General features: G+C 36.2%; 1 protein-coding gene across 2 annotated transcripts in view; it reads right to left on the reverse strand.

Annotated features, from left to right (window-relative positions):
* Window positions 1-23,873, reverse strand: part of KCNJ3 (potassium inwardly rectifying channel subfamily J member 3) — a 123,876-nt gene that overhangs the window by 92,867 nt on the left and 7,136 nt on the right. For both annotated transcript variants that reach the window (XR_015696048.1, XM_014059589.2), the window contains exon 2: window positions 22,215-22,431. Coding sequence is in view for 1 of the 2 variants with exons in the window: in XM_014059589.2 (XP_013915064.1) it covers window positions 22,215-22,431 (217 nt within the window). In the remaining variant the exon portion in view is untranslated. The remainder of the gene's footprint in view (window positions 1-22,214; window positions 22,432-23,873) is intronic.

Consider the following 23,873-nt stretch of genomic DNA (forward strand, 5'->3'; position numbering starts at 1 on the left):
CCATATTGTTCTGCAGATAGATAACATGTTCTACTGAAAGGGTACCGAAGCAGAGAAAATTCATTTTTATACTCCTGTTTGTCCCTGAGACCATGAACCAACATTGATCTTGTTTTTATTTCGGGCAAATTAAAATTAAAATAATTCAGAGAGCTAGCATGTGTGCCTTGGATCCATGAAAAGGGGGCGGGGGGACTGCTGTGAAATCCATACATAACTAGATTGCAAAAAAGCAAGCCCTCTGTATTAGTATTTATTTTAAAGGGTCTGAAGAACAGAGTGTGGCATGCTACAGAGGAATCCCAGCACAATCATTTATCGGGAATCAGAAATAATGGGAACAGAAACCACAGAACACTTGAAGGTTCTCTATTCCCGTCTCTTGAGCTAGATTTCTCACCTACTTTGCAATGACTGATTCTCAGAACAGGTAGGGACTTAGGAGATGGAACTGTAATCAGCCAGCTGCAAGCTTCTCGATCATCAGTGATCTACCTCCTTACCAGATCACAGAAATGCTGTTAAGAAACTAAATAAATTTCTGCCCGAATGCAGGGAACAAATTAGCTTTAAATGGGAAATAGAGCTGTTGTTGAAATTCTTATAACTCCATCTTTTCATCTCATTAAATCTTGGTAAAGAAATAAAAATCATGTCTGGAAATAATTTCAAGTTTGGTTTGAGGCAACTTCCAAAAAGCCTGAGATAGCTAAGAGCATTTTATGAAATTTTATGACAGTGCAGTGCCTTATAAATGCTTTATGTCAGCTTCCCCTATAGCCTCCTTAGCTTTCAAACTAGGATAAAGGGATGGTTAGAATGGCATGAACCGCAAAATTCCATTCAAGTACCTATTCAATTAAAAAAAAAATGAAATTTGAAACAGCATTAAACAAAAACATTTTAGACCCTTCAAAATGATCAAGGATGATGGTTCTGGTTCTATATGACAATATCAGAATACAATATATTGTCAGGCATAAAAATACATGTATCATCAACTAATCTAAGAAACTTGTCCAACACAAAGTTTAAATAAAAAACAAAGAAGTCTTTTTTTCCAGGAACATGAAATTGTCTGTCAATAGCCTGCATCTTTATGTCAGAAACAAGTTAATTATTTGCTTCAGCTCGATAAAAAAGGGTCCTATCTTAGACAAGGATAAAAACTACGTAGGAAAACTACACAGGTAGTCCTTGACTTACAACCACAATTAAACCCAAAATTTCCATTGCTAAGCAAGACAGTTGTTAAGTGAGTTTTCTCCCACTTTATGACTTTTCTTGCTACAATTGTTAAGTGAATCACTGCAGTTCTTAAGTTAGCAACACAATTGTTAAGTGAATCTGGCTTTTGTCAGACGGTGCAAAAGATGATCATATGACCCTGGGAGACATTGCAGGCATTATAAATACATGCCACATGCCAAGCATCCAAATTTTGATCACGTGACCATGGAGATGCTGCAACAGTCGTAAATATGAAAACTAATCATGTCACTTTTTTTCACTGCTGTTATAACTTTGAACCAGTCACTAAACAAATGGTTATAAGTCAAGGACTATTTGTATATTGTACTAACTGTACAGCACAATAGCTAGAGAAACTGAGGAGGAAGGTAACAAAAATAACATCTTTACATTTATTACACTTCCTATGTAACAATAGTACCAACAGAAGAGAATATACTGTATGTAGCTCAGGGTTGAACTGGGGTTCTTTGATGATCTCTGAGCTTGGCTGTTTTCTTGCAGGTAGCATCACATTATCTAGTCTGGTAATGAAATGTCTACAAAAAACCAACCAAGTTTAGAGAGCACTAAGGAGTTCACAATACTCCCAATGTAACAAATAGATTTTTCATCCACGTTATCTAGGAAGGGTTGTAGTCCCAATATATTTGAAGAATAATAGATTGGGGATGTTGGTTTAGACATTTACAGCATGCACTGAGTTTTTATATGAAAGACGAAGGGGAATAATTATATTAATTATCTCACTATTTGTCCTGCTCAATAGAACATCAAATACATCTTCAAATTTCAGGAGTGTTTTCTCAAAGGATATAAATTATTACAGTCAAAAAGGAGCTGATGAAAATTCAAGCCATTTTTTGTAGAACTGCTTCATAGTTATTTTTGATTTTATGTCTTCATTTGCTAAATGGAGAATTTCTAAAACATCCCAAACAGAGGTGAGTTCCTACCCGTTCTGGCTGGTTCGTCTGAACTGGTAGTGGTATGCCGGCCTGGGTAGCAGAACCGGTAGTGACTGCTGGCTGGCCACACCCCCACCCAGGCCATGGGTTAGGATTAGGGTTAGATCCTGGCTTGCTCACTCAGCTGCTCACCCCCCCCCCCAGACTTAACAAGCAGTGAACAAAACCGCCACCTCCTGCTTCCGAGCATCGAAGAGGCAGCAGGAAGAGCACAGACTTCAGCAGAAGTGGCTGCCAGCGATGCCCTCAGGTGAAGATATGAGCGGAGAGGCTCGATCCCATTTAGGAGCCTCAGTTTACTTGTGAGCACCATTGGCCTTTCTCCCTGCCTCTACTGTTCATAAAGACATTCATGAAGTCAGAAACCAAGGTAGTCCTCCTCCTCCTCCTCCTTTTCTTCCTCACTATATAAGTCTCTGGTAATACTTCAATTTCCATCTATTTTTCCACACCTAAGTCTAGAAAAAACAATCCTTTGTATGTTCTATCTATTATATGATCTTCCAAAAGACATAAAGATTAAGATAAAAACTTTTGAAAGAGGGCTTCCTTAAATCAGTAACTTATTTAGTCAGCAAACCTCAGTCTCCTTTGCATTAAGCTGACAGCATGTTATTCAAGAGGGTGAAGATCTTATTTTAATATGTGCTTTCAAACACAGTTCGCTTGAGCTGACCTATAATTAAACAAGTTTTAAACTATAATTGTTTCAGACATACAATATGTAAACCTAATAAAAGATACTACTCCAGTTATATAACGTAATACTGATTTGAACTCAGTGGCATGTGGTTAAAAAAAAAATCAAAATGGCATTTGGAGCAGTGCAATTGAAATCTTCCTCTTTTGTAAGTGTGTCAACATTACAAACATACTAAAAGGGGGAGGGGTTTGATTATGCTGCTGTAACTGCCATCTGATTTTCTTCTAAATCCACCTCGCAGGCAGTCCAACCACAATTGGAACTGGAAATTCATTTATAAGTCATAACCGTCATATGCCAAGGTACCACGTGACCGAACCCAATTTTACAACTGGTTTTATGGTGGTCATTACATAAATCAGACAGTGGTAAATACAAACCGCATGGTTCTTAGGTGAATCATGCAGTCATAAATCGAACTTCATTCTCCTGAATGGGCATGATTTTTTTTTGCCAGAAATATTTCCCAAGTGAAACCACCCAAAAATGTTAAAAACTGGCAAAAAACATTTCATCACATAACCATGGGACACTGCAACTGGTCATATATGTGAGCCAATTGCCAGGTGTCTCAAATGCCATCATATAATGATGAGAGGGGGGCATGCAACAATTTACAACAGCTTGAAATTTTTTTGTAATTTTTTTTTATTTTTAGTCTCATACACACATATACATTATCTTAGTTATTATTCTTATCACATTGTAACACTTTTAAACATTCATTTTTTCATATAAAAAATTAAAATATATGATCGGGATTGCTTTGCTTACCATCCCATACACCTATTTTGTTTTACCTCCACCCTACTTTACTTTCCTTTCTTTTTCTCCCTCCCTCTCTTCTCTACTTTCTTCTGTTCTTCTCCTTTCCCTTTCCTTCTTCCCCTTCCTCTCCCCTACTCCTCTCTACCTCTTCCCCTTCATACCTCATACCCTCTCTCCTCCTCTTCCTATCCCTCCCAATCTTCCTCTCCTTCCCTCTTTCTTCTTTCCCATTCCTTCCCTCTCTTCTCCTCTCCTCTTCCTCTCTTCCTTTCCTCTTCTATTGTTGTTGTTACCTATTCTCCTCTTCTGTCTGGTGTGTTTTCGGGATGGTATTCCAGCAAATCCGGTTCTAAGTTTATATTTGCCATTTTACATTCCCTTTTCCTCGTTATATTTTCGAATCTGTTTTTTACCTATGTCTCATTTTTTGAACATATACTTATGTATTAGTACTTTACTACTTTAACCCTCTTCCCCCCTTAGCTTTAAAACTATTAAAAACTGGCAAAAAACATTTCATCAGATAACTGTGGGACACTGCAACGGGTCATATATGTGAGCCAGTTGTCAGGCGTCTCAAATGCCATCATATAACATTGGGAGGGGGGCATGCAACAGTTTACAACAGCTTGAAATGTTTTAAAGGCCATAAAGCACCTCTTCCAAGGCTGTTTATAACTCCAGTCATTAAATTACAAGTTTTAAGTCAAAGCTACCTCTAGTTGAACTACGCACGCATAAGAGCTAAGATGGCCCTTGTACTAATAGTCTCAAAGCCAATTTTCAATTCCAAATATAATAATAATATTTTCATTAAAAGAGGGAAGTTTAAAATTAATTCTCTGCACTAATTAGAAAAATGTTTTTAAATATGGTTATCATAGATCTTGCAAAGGAAAATTAACAATTTTTTTGCTAGAACTTAAATCAATTCCAGCCTCTAAAACTAGAAAATCAACATCCTGGAAATTTTTAGAAATATAAATTTTATGAAAGTCCATCCTAATGCAATGATGTGATTTTGGCCTCAATAGAAATTATCAATAGCTAATTACACTGGGGAAAAGACAGCAAATTAGAAAGCAATGAAATTTTTTTATGACAGAAATCTGTTTAAGAGTTTTACATTTTATTCTGGCATAATGCTTTGTTTTACTGCATAACACTCGGGGGAAAAAATCCCTTTTAATCTGAAGTAGAATTTGCTTAAAATAGATGTTTGAGTAAGGAGATAGTGATATGAGTGTATGAACATTGAAGCACTTTTCTGCTTGTACATCAGGATACTGCATCTATTCAAAACATTTCTAAAATGATTGAAATGGACTGTTTCAAATTCAAAAACAGCTGTTTCAAACTTGAAATAATTTCTTCAGTGATTTTTTTTTTCCAAATTGAAATATAGACACCTTTACTTTAATCCACTGCTTTTATTAAATATTTAGAAACAGGTTTTAGTATCCTCAAGTGAGGTAAACTAATAAACTAGTAATTTACATCCTATGTGCTAATAAGAATTCCAGTGTTAGTAATTGGATAATCCAATCCCAGATCTGTGGACCAGCACTAGGCCGCAGCATGCCAGAAATGGGCCACACAAACAAGTGAAGGCCCATCCGCAAAATGCAGGCAGCATGCATAATCATGCCCCCTCCAGTCCTCAGAAAAACTTCTCTACACAGAACTGGTCACTGTTGCCCAAAAGGTTGGGTGCCACTCAGAGGTGGGTTCCAGCTGCCATTACTAACGGTTGGGTAGTAAAAAAAATTGCGTGCTCGGGCTTGCTTTGCTCATGCGCACACCAGGTGCACGCTCCATGTGCGTGCACACTTTCATTTAACCAAGCATACAATAAAAAACAAATAAAAATTACATTTTTTTCAATGAAGATTGTTCTGCGCATGTCTTGACATTCTTATGACTTCCAATATTGATCCAATGATGTTCTTGAGATCAACATGAACATTTGGAATATCTTTTTGGGGTTCTGATTTGCACACCTTTCTCAAGTTTTGAAAAGTTAAAGGTTCAGAATAAATGTTAAGCTTCATAATATCAGGCAAAAAGAGTTCAGGACCACATGCTAAGTTAAGATTTATTGCTCAAGAAATATAGAAGAATCTAGTCAACTAATAGTTAGCTCTAAAATGGCACTAGATAAGGACCAATTGAATTCAAAGGGAACTGGACGTGGATTGCTTGTAGGGATGTAATGATTCCAGATAGATTCCTCTCTTGACTCCGCCTCAGCTCTGCCTCTTCTTCTGCTACACCTATAAGTTTAACGTTCCTACTTTGAGCTTTCAAATTTCCCCAATTAGCAACAACAAAAACATAAACAGCCAAAAATCAATATCAAATTTCAGCAGAGTAATTTGATGTGCTCCAGGATTTCAAATAAGGGCTGGAGTCTCTATAAAACCAGCCCCCTTCCATTCAAAATCACTGTCTAGCTCATCTACATTATGTGGAATTTAAAATATAATTTATTTTAAAGTAGATTTTCTTAAATAAAACTTTCATTTTTATGTTTCAGTCAGGTTATATGTGTCTGTAAAAAATTGCATAGAACTAAGACAGTTGTTGGGATTCAGGGAGCATTTTAATACTGTAAATCAGTTTAAAGAGACCCTGAGAGAAAAGGGAGGGAGGGAGGGATGGAGGAAGGAAGAAAGGAAGGAGCCAGGCAAAGGATAGTATAAAAGGGGTGATGAGATGGTGGCCAGACTATGGAACCAGCATCAAGGTCAGGATTTTAATTATTACTTTGTTACCAAGGTAGAGTTGGAGCATTTCATATCTATACAAATGTAATTAATTATTTATATCTTTTGATGAAGAGGGACGCAGTGGCTCAGTGGCTAAGATGCTGAGCTTGTCCATCAGAAAGGCCGGCAGTTCGGTGGTTCGAATCCCTAGCCGCATAATGGAGTGAGCTCCTGTTACTTGTCCCAACTTCTGCCAACCTAGCAGTTCGAAAGCATATAAAAATGCAAGTAGAAAAATAGGAACCACCTTTGGTGGGAAGGTAATAGGGTTCTGTGTGCCTTTGGCATTTAGTCATGCCGGCACATAACCATGGAGACATCTTTGGACAGCGCTGGCTGTTGGGCTTTGAAACGGAGATGAGTACTGCCCCCTAGAGTCGGGAACGACTAACACATATGTGCGAGGGAACCTTTACCTTTATGATTGTGAATGTTCACTTCCCTGCCTTTCAATGCTCTCCAGTATATCCTCATAAAAGAGGATGGTCAATCATATTTACATGTAAAAAGATGCTCAGCTAATTCAGCTAATTTGACTGGGCTTGAATAAACAGTGTGTTTCATATTCAGATATTTCTGTAGCCTGCTCTCCCTTGCTGTATTGCTGAATGCACAATGAATCCTATGAATGCACACCTCCAATCCATCCCTTCAAATAACTGAGATTAAAAGAGGTTGAGGAGGAAGGGAGGAACATGATGGGCAAGCTGCAGTCATATTGAAAAAGAGGGGAAGACGTTCATTCAGTTCAGAATTCTGCTTGCTGCCTTTAATCAGATCCTTCCCGGTAGTACACAAGTTAGAATTTGTGGTAATATAAACTTATTTCATAGTTAATCCTACTTTGTGTACCTTAGACATTTAGTCATGCCAACCACATGACCACAGAGACGTCTTTGGACAGTGCAGGCTCTTCGGCTTTGAAAAAGAGATGAGCACCGGCCCCTAGAGTCGGGAACAACTAGTACATATGGGTGGGGGGGGCTTTACCTTATCTTTTGATGAATTCCTTCTATCCCCTATATGTAAGCAATTTGCTTAACAATGACAATGTTTAACAATTGTTTGAAGCTGTGATAATGCAATAATAATAATAATAATAACAACAGCAGCAACAACAACAACCAACTTATGATTGGCCCTTGCATTTATAAGTGCCACAAATATTTAAGAAGTTCCCAATCAACTTCCAATAAGCAGAGTTAATGGAAAAGCTAGCAGTAAAAATATAAGTCATAGTCATGTGACATTTCACTTAGTGACCATATCACTTAACAATGGAGCTGCTGATCCCAATTGTGATCACTAAGCAAAAACTATCTGTAACCCTTTGTTAATCTAGTCTTTCAGTCAGTTTGGCTGGTGTCCCAATGGTGACTATTTTAGGGTATTTGAATAAATAAACTTCATTTTGAATCTCCATTACTTTTGTTCATATTATTGTGCATCCCATTTTTTCCATAAAAATTGTAAAATTCAGGATTACCCATTCTTTTATATTTAACTGTCAACTTTGTACATTTAGATTCTCCTTGCATTATTTCCATTAACCTTTCCCAATCACAGCATGGCAAGGTACGTCAAGCCTTTTGTAGTTCTTCTTAAGCATCTTTTACTAATTAGGTATTAAATTAAAACACTTAAAGCAACTCTAAGACCCACTTTAGATATTTGGGAAATCACTGTTTTAGGCTGTACATTTCTTGCTACATTGGGTAGAATGACATTAATACACTCTATAGCACTCTGTTAAGCTAATGTTTTCTGCAATTACATTACATTTCTTCTTTATTTTGGCAGGTCTAAATAGCAGGTTATATTGCATGACCTCTTAGTTTTATTTTACAGGGTGAGGGTAAGGGCCATGGATAACTGTGAATTGTTCTCCCCAGAGATTAAGTATTGCTTATCAATATACTGTTAATTAAGAAAAACAAAGGGGCAGAAATTTAAACCACCATTCTATCTAGCTTAGTCTGAAAAAAAATATCATGACTTTTAGTGTATTTTTATGATCAGTTTTCAACTTCATTCCAGTTTTATTCTATGACAAATCCAATCCTAAATATTCTTTATTAACAAAAATATAGTAATTTTTTATTTTGAAATGTGAAGTTCTGGTCATACATAAATACATTTTTATTTTATTTCTTGTTTTATTAACACGGTTTAATCATCATACAAATTAATCAGCAAATAAATACTGAACTGGTTGTTAAAATAACTAGGTGAAATCAAACATTTATTATAAGCCTTTATTTTAATTCCTTTCCACTATAAAGAATACTAAATTAATGGTAAAAGATATAACAATCAACCTTAGAATTGACAGTGAAGATACCGAATTGATGGATACATTTATTTAGCCTTTTAGATGCAGCTATCTATAGTAAAGGAACAAGCAATCAAGAAATAAGCCATAGACTAGCACTTGACATAGTATTAATGAAGGGCTTGAAAAATATAGAACTATTAATATCTATAAAGATCTGAATCATGCAGGCAATGATTCTTCATGTATTATTCTATGGAGATGAACTCTGAAGAAGTTTGAAGATAGAAAGAGTACATTGTTGGAGAAGTCTCCTGAGAATACTATGGACAGCCAAGAAAACTAAGAAATGGATCACAGAACAAATCATTCAGAATTCTCACTCAAAGCAAACATGAGCTCACTCAATGTATCATATTTGGAAATATTATGCAAATTATTTCAGACTCTTCATGAGAAGTCCTTAGTCCATAGGTAGAAGGAAAGAAGAGAAAAAGTTATGCAGCAGCAAGGAATATGGACTTAGTTACAATGCTCATGGGAAGCACATGAGAAGGGCCAGGTTGGAGACAGGTCATTTTAGAAAAGGTCTACCTGTGCGGTTGATAAAACTGAAACTGACTTTATCAATTAATCAATGATCAATCAATCAATCAATCACCAACCCAGTTTTTGTTTTAAAAGGTAAGGGAGGGAAGTAGTAGTAGTAGTAGCAGTAGACTTATATACCGCTTCATAGGCCTTTCAGGCCTCTCTAAGCGGTTTACAGAGAGTCAGCATATTGCCCCCAACAATCTGGGTCCTCATTTTACCCACCTCGGAAGGATGGAAGGCTGAGTCAACCCTGAGCCGGTGAGATTTGAACCGCTGACCTGCTAATCTAGCAGTAGCCTGCAGTGCTGCATTTAACCACTGCGCCACCTTGGAAGGAGGATCTAACAGGATAGTTGGCTAGCTGGTTGGGGCATTGCCCCTGAAATTGGGACAGGAAGTGTTCTATAGGGAGAACGAGGCAGACAGGAACTGAGGCAAGGCAGGTTGAAGCTAACACAACCCTTTATTACAGTAACATACAGCTCAATGTAAGGAAAACCTCAAACCGGCAAACAGCAAAACATTTGACAGCTGACATCCCTTTTATACTAGAGTTGTCAGACGCTTAACCAATAAAATGGCTGGATTTCCCGCCAGCTGGCTGCTCACGTCTTAGCCAATTAGGAGCTAGCAATGCAAGTCAATGGCATCGTAGCCTCAAGGACTTAACAGAAAGGGTCTCTGGCGGAGATTTCTGAGAAATGCATTCCCCAGCAGGGGGAGTAAAATCAGAGGGCAAGGGAATAGGATGCTAGATTCAAGTAGCTGAAGGAAGAAAGGACTGAGAGAGCGCAAAATGAACAACATAGTTATGAGGAAAAGGGTCTAGATTCCTTCAAAAAGAGGGAGAGACTGCCACACGAAGGAAGAGCAAAAGCGATATCTCAGCCTAGAGACTGTATCCTAGCAGCCACACGAGGTGAACTCCATAGGCCTCTCACTAGGCCTATCGAAGACATGTTTATGAGGCAACAGGGTTGGCCAATGAAAAGGACAGTCTTTGGGACATTTTTTTAGCTTGAGCAACATTACTCAGCATAAGATTTAATGTTTTATATTATTGTGTTGTTTAATTTGATATTTATCTTTACAACCATTATTTTTAATTAAAGTCTGTAAAATCTCTCCAAAGTGTGTTGGTATGCTGGTCACTGGAAAGGGATTGAAGGAACTGGTTGCTAGCAGCCCTTTCAAGGGAAGAAGGGAGGGAGGGAGGGAGGGAGGGAGGGAGGAACTATGCTTATAGTAGTGTGTATAACAGTATGTTTGTATATTTAGAGTTACTATATGTGATATCTATCCATCCGTCTCCTGCCTGAATAAGCATTCTAGTTAGAAAAACAATTCATATTTAATCAAAATGATTGTGCATGATATCTCTAAAAGAGCATAATGCCAAATAAATTGTGGCAGCAGAGACCAGTGTGGCACTCCCTATAAGGATAGCGTGTGTATTTTCAGTACTTCCAGATGGCCTCTGTTCTGTGGTTGCCCATGAGTAGGCAGAGTAGGCACACTGAATAGAACTGAACACATTTCAAGGCAAGGAATCTAACATTATCTACCAAATACACATCATGTCAGCTTTTGCTTAGTACAGCCAATATCAGCTTTTCAACAATCTGGAGAGCAAGGGAAATATTAAAAACTGCCATTTTATGAGATAAGGGAGTGTTAAGGTATTTGTCTTAAGCTTTTTCTTATTTAGTATGAGGTATAGAAAATACGCCAATTCAGTTTTTGCTCCTTGACCTTTCCATACCTGGATATAGACTTTTTTCCAACCAAACATGAATCCTGTGATACACAAGAGATAAGGCTTATCCAAGAGAAAACTATCTGCAATGAATCTATTGTTTTCTTTTCTTTTTTCATTCAGACTAGCTCATTCAAACGTCCAACTCTTGATGCCATATTCTTTGTCAGGAAGGATAACTGAACCTACTCTGAAAAATAAATAAATGTTATTGCTTAACAATAATAATGCTTTAAGAAATATTATTCTACAAATGTGTTTCTTGTAGGTTTCCTTTTGAGATTCATTAAATTCTCATAAGCAGTTGTTCATCAGTGTTTTGCACAATAGTGCTGCAATTTTAAATTGATATTAATTTCATAAATAAAGAGATGACCTCCTCTAATAATGTCACATGAGCCCTGTTGATCATTTCAGGCTATAACTACATTTGGGGATTTTACTATTCCTAGATTAAATCTTTGTAGATTAATTTTCATTTATTATTATTTCAAAACTAACATCATAATATTTTGAAAAAATATTTATTGAAAGTCCTCACTATGCATCAGAATAATACTGAAATTGTATGAAAAAAGAAGCACTAAATGGATAACCTACATACTTCTATCTATACTTCTAACTACAAAATAAAATAAAATAAATGTGAATCTTCTACATGAAACCATAGTGAGACAATCAAGATATTTTCATAACAAGAAATCTATTAATAGCTTTCCTTAAATAAACTCAGAATGCAAATGTCCTATTTTTATGTTTTTAGGTACCATGCTTCTTATGGATAAAAATTGTATATTTTGCTAATATATCAATCCTATAAAAGTACACAAAGTTAAGCAAAATAGTTTAAAAGATGGCATCTTATTTGTTCATTTGTTTGCTGGGTACAATACATTTCACATTTTTTGTTTTTTTATTGTTAGTTCTATAGCTTTTACTTATATAAATACTCAAATTTATATAAGTAAATTCTCAAATGGTTTACATTTAAATCTGAAATACATGTTTAAAAATGCAATTAAAATAAGTAACATTGAAATCAACCAGTAACTAAAAGCATGATGAAAGGGACATGCACCTTTACCTTTTCAAAATATGGGAAAATGAGAGACAAGCGTACTATTTGGGAGAACCTTCAATAATCTTGAGACCCTTCTCTGTGAATGAAATAAACGAGCTTCTGCGAGTTGTGTGTGAATTTTTTAAAAAAGATTTGACTTCTGATTTTAAATGCAATTCAGTGCCTCAATCTCTAGAAGGAGGAAAGGAAAGATGCAAGAATCTTGCATACATTTTAGTGAGAAGCCTACTGAATAAAATTTGCTCTATGGAAATTTGCTCTATGTCCAGTCCATGGCCTATAGGCTCCATGTCTTCCTGGGCAATTAGTAATGCAGCCCCTTTTAACATTATGATGTGCTTTTTAGCAATATTTATATATACCATATTTCCCCCAAAATAAGACAGGGTCTTATTTAATTTTGACCCCTGAAATAAGCACTTGGCCTTATTTTCAGGGAAGTCTTATTATTTTTGAGGTGCAGGAGGGGGCGAGCATGGTCACCTCATGGCTGCTGTTGTGTTGTAATATTTTCGGGGAGGACTTATTTTCAGGGGAGGGCTTATTTTAGTGCATGCACTCAAAAGTTTGGTTGGGCTTATTATCCAAGATCTTATTTTCAGGGAAACAAGGTATTAAATATATTATATATTTTATATGAGGGCAAAGGGAATTCCTCTTCACTCAAAGAGGTCCAGAAAAGCTAAAAGACTGGACACCCATGCTCTAAAGACTCTGTCTCAGGACATGTAGCCAGGTAGTGGATATCCATTTAATTGTGATAGACTGTTTAAATGTTAAACATACTAACTTAACTGTTCTATTGATTTTTGACATATTAACTACAGGGAATATTTTAGATAAAGACTGTAAGAATCAGTCCCATTATAAGAACAGCCAGTATGGGGAAAAATACCCTACTTTAAGAAGTTCTTCACAAATGAAAAAGATGTGGCATTTTTATTCATTACTTATTGATCAATTATTTGCAAAGTTAAATCACTGTAGTAATAGTTTATGAAAAAGAAAATAACCTCACAATGAGTTTTACTCAAAGTAACTCTGCTCTGAGGCCACTTAAAACAGCTTTTTGTTTTTTTATATTAGTTAATCATAACTGATGCATTGAATTCCATATTGGAATATTTTAAAAAGATGAAAATGAAACGGAGGCATTGGGTTTAAATGAATTTAGAAATATGGGCTAAATTTTTGTCAAAAAGCTATTTTACTTTTATTTTCAAAATATGTAAGTATCAATTTACTTAATCTTTAGAAATATGCATACAAAGTTTGTGTAATGGTGAAGGTGCTGACCTAGAAACAGGAGACTGAGTTCTAGTCACACATGAAAATCACTTGGGTAACTTTGAGACAGTCGCTCTCTCTCAATCCAATTCATCTCCCAGGGTGGTTGTTGTGGGAAAAATAAGAGGAGAAAGGATCATTGTGTATGTTTGCTGCTCTGAATTCTTTATACAAATAATAAAGGCAGGATTTTTTTTTATGGAAAATGTTTTGTTTTAAGTTTGGAATAAAGTAACTCCACTTAAAATATTCTATAGGAACAAAACTGAAAACTTCAGTTTTCTTTTTAAAAAATTTAAAATTACTTCACAGTTCCGGCAACTGTGGAATTAGCTACTGTACCCTTATTATTGCACTCCCAGAATTACATGAATACATGACAATATACAATATACAAAGAGAGCTAATTCCCCTGATTTTTAATTTTAAAAAACATGTCTGAAAAGATGACAAATAAATCCTAATAGAAAACAATAGAAATGAAATCCTGCTCTTCCCTATTTGGGGGCCGGGGGGGAGGAACCTATTTAGAATGTGTCATCTAAATTTCCTCCACTCCTTAATAGAGAGAACAAAGAGACATCTCTTCAATTTAGACAAGAACAGCTGCTATCTTTAATATCCCTTTCAATTAGCACATCTCCTACATGAGATCTAGTGATGTTATGCAAAAAGGTGAGGTTTAGTCATGTATATTACTTTTCTCCTTCATGTGCATGGACTTTGATTCTTTATTAAACTTTAGTTGCATATTTCCCTTTCTTCTTATACTTTGGGGGAATGCTGATACTGTGTAGTTAGCAATTTTCTATTACCGTCATAGACCAATATTATGTTACTGTCTAAAATGTTTTTTAATTAATTTTGTGTTAAGTTTAAAATGTTTTTGTCTAACTGATCATCTGGAAAAGGGAAGGTAAAATGGTCCTACCCGGGAATACCATCTTACTAAAGACCTTTGTCAGTGCTAACTGAATGGCCAATGTCAGCACACTTTGCTAATTAACAATGTGATATTAACAAACATAATTAATTGAATATATAAGCCTCTAAATCATTCTCAGTGAATAAACCTCAATGTAGATTGAAATATCTGAAAGGTATTGCATCTGCAACAGGGGTGAGTTACGGCTTCTTCTACTGCCGGTTCTCTCAGGGACACGCTTTGCACACACGCTTGATGCGTGCTATGCATGCACGGGCAGTGAGTAAAAAATGCTTCTGCGTATGTGCAGAAGCAAAAAACAAGATGGCAGTGCCTACGGCGCCGATAGAACCAGTTCGGGGGCGTGGCTGGCCGACTTACTACCTACTCAGCTGAATTGGTTCGAACCGGTAGGAACCCACCTCTGATCTGCAGTTATTCCAGAGTTCCTTCTATTGTCCTATTTGGAACTTCTTGATCACCAATAGATTATTTATTCCATATTGCACTTATATTGTAATATTTAACTTTCAAACACTCATTAAATCTTTCTAGCTCTTGTCATAATAATGGATTCACTGACTGAATTTTAAACAAAGATTTATACAAGAGGTTTTCTTAGTTCTGATTTTTTTAAATAAAATAATCCTTGGTCAATTTTTCTGAAGGCACTGATCCTCTTACTTAGCAAAATTAAGCAATTGATTCAGCATAGTTCTTTTTCACCTCAGGTATAAGATACAAGCACAGCAAAAGATACTGCAATGTTTGTTGCTGAAATGCTGAAAAAATGGGGAAAGTTTGGGGTTATTCTTAATTGCAGATAACTTTAAAACAGCAGCCAGAACTTACAGAGATTGCATACACACCTCAAAGATCAGCAAGCAACCAAAACCCAGACATCATTTTTACTTTCTGAAATTCATCCTAAAATACCAGTCAGTAAACCAGAAGTGCCATGTCTAAAGCACACACATATTTGCATATCTGTCTACAAAATTAAACAAAACACAACCCACATGCAATGCACTCAGCAACCTACACAAGCTATTAACTTTCTCATAATAAATAAAAAAAACAGCAGTAGCATACTAGGCAAGCTAGTAGGCATGCAGTAGTGAATAATCTTCTTTTGTCTTAACCTCTTCTTTCCTCTATACATTCCACTCCCATATTACACCATCCAAATTAAACTAATAACAGCAGAATCATAATTGGTCTCTGCTGCTGTGCTGGCTATGCTTGAAACAGTTTGAAAAGCGGGAATGGGGATGGGGGGGGAGCAACTAAACACAAGATACAAAACCAAAATCCAATCCAATGCTCAAAATAGTTGGAACTCTCCAAATGTCAGGGAAGCAGCTAAATTTTGTTTCAATGCTCAGAATAATGCAAAATATACATTTTTATGTCATTCAGAAACACCTTGCACATGTCTATTTCATGATTTAAAATTGCCTGCAGTTGATTAAAAAAGTAAATATGTTATGAATTACGTTTCTATCCTATTTTATATTCTTCAGAAATGGTGCTTAGTTATATGCCCAACCATCTTAAACCAAATTCTAAGTGGCTCACAACCCAGTATAAAAATAATATATACAAACAATGAAATAAAAGCAGTAAAACAATAATTTCTGAGTTAGAAGTCAACAATACTTAAAGTGTGAAATATATAACTTTGCCACAATCATGTTTGCTTTAGAAGAAACAAGGAAAGGCTATGTTGCACATAACACAGGTTAATGTATGACTGCTCGTGTCATGCATATTTAGACAATTGAACTGAAACAACTTCAATATGCACTGTAATTAAGAATGGATTTCTGAGCTCTGTAATGCAAACGGAATGCTTCTTGAAATCATAAGATATATTCCTAAATCAAATCCTGAAGCATTCCCAACAAACCGAACAGATCTTTCTCAGAACAGATTAAAGCTCTTGTTCCCAGCAGATTTTTTAGTATTTTGTCTGACAATGCATTAGACAGATGTGATTCTTGGCTTTACTTTTTTTCTTTCACAGTAAATATTGGCTCACATCACAGCTAATTCTCCTTGCAGTATTACCTGTTACCAGGTAATATCAGAGAGACATTTATGACAGCACTAAGGAAATAACCAATAATCTTTGGCTTGGAACTAAGAACCGTGCTGGGCAGAAATCAGAGGATAGTGTCGAGAATAAGATGAACTTGATGAAGATAGGCCAGATCTGTTACAAAAGCAATGATAGGAACACACAGTAAGCTTAAAACCAGCAGAACGGGAGAAGGCATAGACAATCAGACCTGCAAGATTGTGTTATTGTGGCCACTCTTAATGAAAACAGTCTTGCCCTTCTTATGGTATTGGTTCTTGTTCAGATCTACCTGGTGGGGCTGAAAGATGAGTGGTAAATAGCACTATGTAAGCAGACTTTCCATTCTCCTGAGGATCATGTAATAATCCTAAAACATCATTGTAATTCACTTTGTAGCTGTCATGGACATGCAGCCAGTCAATTTGGATGCAAGATATTTAACTCACAAAATATTCATTACAACTTTCAGAGCTGGCTACTAAAGTTCACAATTTGGATTTAGGAGAAGAGAGATTTGCATTAGTTCCCTTTTCAACAGCTCCACTAGGGGAAATATGTGGATGCAATACATGTAGAAAGAAATGCTTGGTGTGTCTCACCAAAGCCTTCTGATGAGGTCTATGTTATGTCTCAAAGAATTAAAGCCAAGTTTTTTTCTTTATTTGTACTTCAGCTATTTAAATGGCTTCCTACTTCAATTCCCATAATCAATGGCTGTAATAAGATCCCTGTTCTAGTCCTTACTGATGGCACAGTTATAATATTGTGTCCACTTATATTGACCAGTGGATCAAACTATAAAACTTTTCAGGATGATTTAGAAGCCTACTACAGCCAATAACCTGTCCGAGATGGGGCCATCTTTCTGGAGATTATTAGTGACAAGAGCAAGAATGTGGAGGATGTAGACATGCAACTGCTAGGGAAATCTGATTGTGAGAACAAAAAGTAGAGAATCCATTGCACAAAGGCAACACAGAAAGAAATGGTTCTAGATGTGTAGAAAAAAAAGTGGATAAGTGTTATTTCTCTGGGTAATTGTTATGAACTTAGTGAGTTTAAACTGTTTGTAATTAGCAGTGTTCCTAAAATACATCAAAGATTAATTCCTAGCTAACCTGCTAATGTCTTGGGGAACCTAACAATGTTACATTCAATGATTATTAGGGAGGAATAGCTACTATGTCTATGTGTCATCTACCTGCTTAGTTGCCAGAAAGATATGCTAAATTGATGAACACATGTACTGTTTCCGTGCCTCAAACAGAGAAGCAGGTGTCACTACAACCTGACGATTTCTCTACCATCCTGGCCAAAAAGGGATTCTCGATGAAGAGACTTTTATGTATTCCCTGTGAAGGGACAAATGACTGAGGCGAGTGATCACTGAAACCTGAACCACTTTAATCAACACAACTAGGAGAACAGAACAGAGCCTGCCGGTTTGACAGCTATTTATACAGGTGGCTGTCAAACCGGCAACCAATTAGAACATGACCTTTTCCCACCAGAACCCTCCTTTAATTTCAACCAATGGCAATCATCTTCAACCCTGATTGACACTGAAGATACAACAGAGACAACTTACAAATTTCAGCCAGAGACTTAAGACTTAAGTGCACAAATTTTGCTAGACATCTGACATCCACCTTGAAAATTCTGTAAAGAAGTAAGTTTGAAATTTATGGTTTTCAATCAGGTGAGTGACTGGTACAGAATTGAACAACTGAGTTCCAATTCTTAATGCAAGACCTGGGATCAAATGAGAGAGCTTGATAGTACAATAAAAAGAAATTTTTGATGAAATACAGGAAGAACTGGGACAGGATAGCACTTACTTTTTGTTCACTGCTTTAACTTGGGCCTGCCTAGATACTGAGAGCAGCTTCGGTTTAATGTGGGCATTGAGGGAAGCTTCAGGTTAATGATACATTTAATGCTTTCATCCCCCACTCCACCCCCAATCTTCTCCTTTCAGAGGAAGTTATAAAAGCTGCACACAGTCTATGCAGCTGTATGCACATAGGAATACCTCCTCCCTAGGAAATGATATGCTATCACTCAGTAATCCAATGCTTGCATTGTGAATTGTGTACAGTACTTCTTTAAAGTGGCCTAGCCAAATAAATCAACCAAAAAGCATCAGTGCCTTGTAGCATGTTGATTGTACAGGAGAGAGTTAAGGATGGAAAGGGTTAAGGAATCTGATAGTGAGAAGAAATTCTCACAGCATGAATGTCAAGAATATAAACAAGCAATGGATACTAATAATTGATTAAGACAGAGCAGCAAGTTTCTTAAACATATGAAGAGGGCATTGAATTTGAATCAGAAATTATCCATTCTGGATCAACCTTGCATTATTTAATTATTATCAAGTGGCTGTAATGCCTATAGGCCCTAAACTACAGTAAAGATTTGTTCCTGGACAAGTTATTGCATGTCCTAATTTATGAATGCCTGAGAAAACCTGCCATAGTGTTAAGCCATCCCTTACAGGTAAATCCTAAGGATGACATGTAGCACCAAAAATCTGGATGCTCCAATGCCAACTCCATAATCTTTGTAGCTGGGCAGTTATAATAGATTTTAATAACAAATTTTTAAAAAATCTGACCAGCTTCATAACAAATTCTATTGAAAAGTACTTGATGCATTGATAGAGCACCCAGCCTATTCTTAATACATGCATTAGATAATTATAGTTAATGAAAAAATACTCAACCAAATAAGGGTAATATTGGATGGATCACAGCCACACAACCTCTTCACACACTTTTCTTAGCCTGCTCCCCAACAGAATAACTGTAGGAATAGCCAGGAAGCACCACCACTTTTCCTAGCCAAATTCGCATTAAACAAATCAGTAGCTCCCAAATCCATAAACAAATCATTGATTGCTTCTTTTGATTTAGATATGATCTAGTGTGAGACAAAAGCAAAGTCGGGCTCTATGTATGGTTGAATTATTAGAAGATGGGGAAAATTAGGTATTTGATCAGATATCAAAATATATATTTAACTATCAATGACCAAGTTAATTGCAATTATGTAGGAAGATCCATGATAATCTTAATCATTTTGAAATCTGTGAATGTCTGAGTAGACATATATCCAAATAATATGGGGTAAAATTAAACACTGCACTAATGTTTAGATCAAAAGAAGGGAAGATTTAATTCCCAGTGACAATCTCTGAATCCCTCTATCATATTTGTGCATGTGAGAGTGTATTGTTGATAACTACTGTACATATTTATAATTCCTACAATTTCAATTAACAATTTGAAAGAAATCAAGGGGGGAATTATTTGTTTTGTTATATATATATATATATGTGTGTGTGTGTGTGTGTGTGTGTGTGTGTGTGTGTGTGTGTGTGTATGCACGCACGTATGTATTTAAAGTCACAACCCCTGGTATGCCCAAACATGGGAGGAAGTCTACTGCTTCCATTCTCTGTCCATCGGCTCGTCACAAGAGACCATCCAGAAAGAAACCCAATATTTTTACTGTTGCCTTTTTGTTACATTTGTGTTGTGTGTATGTATGTATGTATGTATGTATGTATGTATGTATGTATGTATATGTATATGTATATATACACACATACACACACACACACACACAAACATTCCTAGTTTCAATCTGAAATTATAACTTCAACAAATTTATTGCTAGCAAAAAGAAGGGGAAAAAACTTCAAGCAGGATACATTTTTTATTTAAGTTAGGGAGACTAATACATTGCTTTATCCATCATAGTACTTGACAGAATGCTTACATTAAGCAACCCTAAATTTAACATTCAGAACCTTCGTCTAAAAAATATATAATGCATAAAACAAACTGTCAATAGGATTCAAGTTTTTGTTTATATCATAATTCTCCTTTTCTGAAATAAATCTAATAAAATCCAGATATATGGGAAACTTGTGTATTATCCTGAAATCAGCTTTTGTATGCTTATAGTAGAAACCCTTTTCTATTAACTATCCAATTAATTGTTTTAATTAATTACCTGAAGACTCTGGACTTTAACTCTCTATCTACAATTGTTAATATTCAAACTAATAAATCTTTTAAGCTTGAATTCTGTTTCTTTTATTTTCACTATATAGAATTATTTATCTTATGCTTTTTCTCCATTCATTTGACTCCTCCCACAAATCATTACGTATTGATAAAAGTATTCGAATCTAAATTCACAAAAGAAAGTTTAAAAGTTAGTAAGTGAATAAAGATTAAATAAAAGGCTACCTGCCTACAGTGAAAGGGTAGCAGCTGATCCTGCTCTCCAACATGCCTGGAGAACAATAGTGGTGGAGAACTGTGAATGGTAGCCCTTGATGTGGCAGAGGACTGATACTTCCAGGTTCTGAAGGAGCAGGTTGTGGTGCTTCAAGGTAACTGGCCCATGTCCTGTGGCTGGTGTTCAATAGTTCTGAATAGGTGCAATTCTGCTGACTTTCCAGAAGCCCATGAAAATCTGGATTTTTCTTCAGGTGTTAGGACCTAGTGGAGCCTGATAAGCATGTTTCGAGGACAGTGAATTGCTTGAGATCCCTTGGCTCTTTATTTTATTATGATTACTTTTCATTGTATTTTCTGTTCTAATTTTATGCTAGTTCTTCTACTATTGTTAACTACCTGAAGATTTATTCACTTAAGATGAGCAGCCATGTACATATTCCAAATGAGTAAGTAAAACAAATCAACTACGCTAAGCAGTTCTAATGTTCTCACAATGCTGAGTTTCTCACACATGGGGAGTGGGGGTGGGAAAACAGAGGTACTGTCAAAGTGAAGATATTCCATTTATTCTGCCAACATAAACATAATAATCCAAGAAAAAATAGGGCAAGCGTATGGCAGAATCTGGGAATGGTGAGTGGGATTAACAAGAATTAGAAGATGAATAGACACTCTTAAGGCAGAGCAAAATATTTATCAAGTTATAGAAGTGCTCATCTATGATCACTTTAATAAATATTGGGAACAGCCAAAATATTGACTAGAATACACTTTTGCATCACTGAAACAGGGAAGACACTAGTTAATGGTTACAGATAGAGGTTTTGTTCCTATTAACTTCATCAAAGTCAACAATAAAGAAAATATACACCAATCCTCTTTGTGTGCCTTTTTCTGGATTGGGGGGAAAAGGGAGAGAAGAGAAAGGCAAACATTTCAGAAGAATGATGTCACACTACAAATATCAGCTGAATTCATTTCCAACCAGGTATTTTTAATGACATGGTTTTCCTTCAGTTTAGTGTTATATATTACAGCACTGTATGATTTCCTCCTCAGCTTTATTGGTAAATTATTATTATATTCAAGAAAGAACTCTCAGGCAAGAAATAGCACCCACCTGGTTTCATAATCTCTGTAGGATTTTGGCAGACAGACAAATCTCACCTGCCTGTAATGTGAGTCAACTTAAATGTCCCTGTCATTTCTTAATGTATGTTTAATATCAAAAAGATTATAAGGTACAACAGCAATTCAAGATATTTGGGAGAAATACAACCTATAACAACTCAAACAATATTCAACAGCAGCACTCATTATTTCTTAAATATTCAGACACAGATTCTCCTAAACATTTTCCAAATGTTCAGTATAGCTACTGATTGTATTTACTGTATCCACAAATGACTTCATATATTTTATTAATTAACATTACTTTTTAGTGTGTGTGGCAGAAACAAAATACAAACATATGATTTCATTAGCTATGAAATCACTGTACTCACCAGTTGTTTCCACAATGCCCTCTAGGATGACAACAATCTCAAACTGTTCCGTTTGCATGCTTCGCTGAGAAAGATCATAGAAGGGGCTTTTTGAATCAATCACATGGCAGATTGTGAGTGGTGACACAAGAAAAAGTTGATCCGCCCCTGTGCTAAAACCTACATCCAGTTCAAGTTGATCGAGGGGCAGAAATTCACCTTCAGGAGTTTGCCGAGACTATAGCAAACACGAAGAAAGAAAAAAGAAAGAAAGAGAAGTAATAAACTAGCATAGTTATTAAAGACAATATGATAATAGGTGATAGCCATACAGTACTTTTCACCATAAATCATCTAAGTCAAATTCCAAGCAAACTGTTTAGACACAAAGTTATTTTATAGAATAAAGGAAGGAAGGGAAAAGCTATCCCACTAGCTTCCTACTACTACCGTGTTTCTCTGAAAATAAGACAGAATCCTATTTTCTTTTGACCCCAAAATTAGCACTTGGCCTTATTTGGGGGGATGTCTTATTATTTTTGAGGTGCAGGAGGTGGTGAGTGTGGTCACCTCATGGCTGCTACTGTGATGCAATATTTTTGGGGAGGGCTTAATTTCAGGAGAGGGGTTATTTTAGTGCATGCATTCAAAAGCCCAATTGGACTTATTATCCGTGGAGATAATTATTCTACTCTTTATTTAATTAAACTGCCATTTGGGTCAAGTTATCTTTAAATCCTCAACAGCCGTGTCAATAAATGAATATACTGTAATATATTATACTCAGTTGTATCTACATGTATTATTATTTTTTATTTATTAAATTTGTATGCCTTCCATCTCGCTGTTGCACAACTATTATTATTATTGCATATAAATTTATTGTGAGCATTGACTAGGATTTTGATCCCATACATTAATTTCTTAGTTAACTGAAGAAGTTACATAGCCTTTAAACAGTAAATACAAATAGCCTTTAAGTAGTATTTTGGATTAATCCTGTGATTTGCTTTCTAGAGCCAGAATCTTGATGCTTGAAATATCATTAGCATTTTTGTTTCTTGTTAAAAGTAGCTTAAATACAAAAATGTTGCCCCTTTTTACTACACAGACTCACACTTCACATATTCCCAACAAGAAAGTTTCTTGTAACAATAACAATGGTACTCATGATCCACAAGAAACATATTTTAAAATGCTGTTTGTTAAGGTACTCTGTTCTTATAAAAAGAACAGAAGGGCAAAGGTTTCCTTCAGTAGCGTGGAAAAGCAATGGGTTTAAAATGCAATGGGCAGAAAAGAGAAATGCCTAGAATGCCATGGACAGAAGAGAGAAAGGACTAGATCCGTGATGGCGAACCTATGGCAAGCATGCCACAGCTGGCATACGGAGCCATTTTTAAGGGCATGCAAGGTGTTGCCCTGTCAGCTGACAATCACGTATGCCAGCACTGGCCAGCTGACTTCGGCCTTCTTTTGAAGCCGTTTTTCGCCCGCTGGGTGCTTTCTTGAAGCCTCCGGAGCACGAAAAACCAGCCCTATGGGCAAACCGGAAGTTCTGGAACTGACTTCCAGTTTGCTACTAGGATCGTTTTTCGCCCTCCGGAGCCTTCAGGGAAGCCTCCTGAAGGCTCCTGAAGGCTCTGGATGTAGAAAATCGGCCCTATGGACAAACCAGAA

This window comes from Thamnophis sirtalis, unplaced genomic scaffold (assembly GCF_051295495.1).
Source record: "Thamnophis sirtalis isolate CommonGarterSnake01/CBP01778 unplaced genomic scaffold, rThaSir2_p1.2 scaffold_1, whole genome shotgun sequence".
Lineage (NCBI taxonomy): Eukaryota > Metazoa > Chordata > Lepidosauria > Squamata > Natricidae > Thamnophis > Thamnophis sirtalis.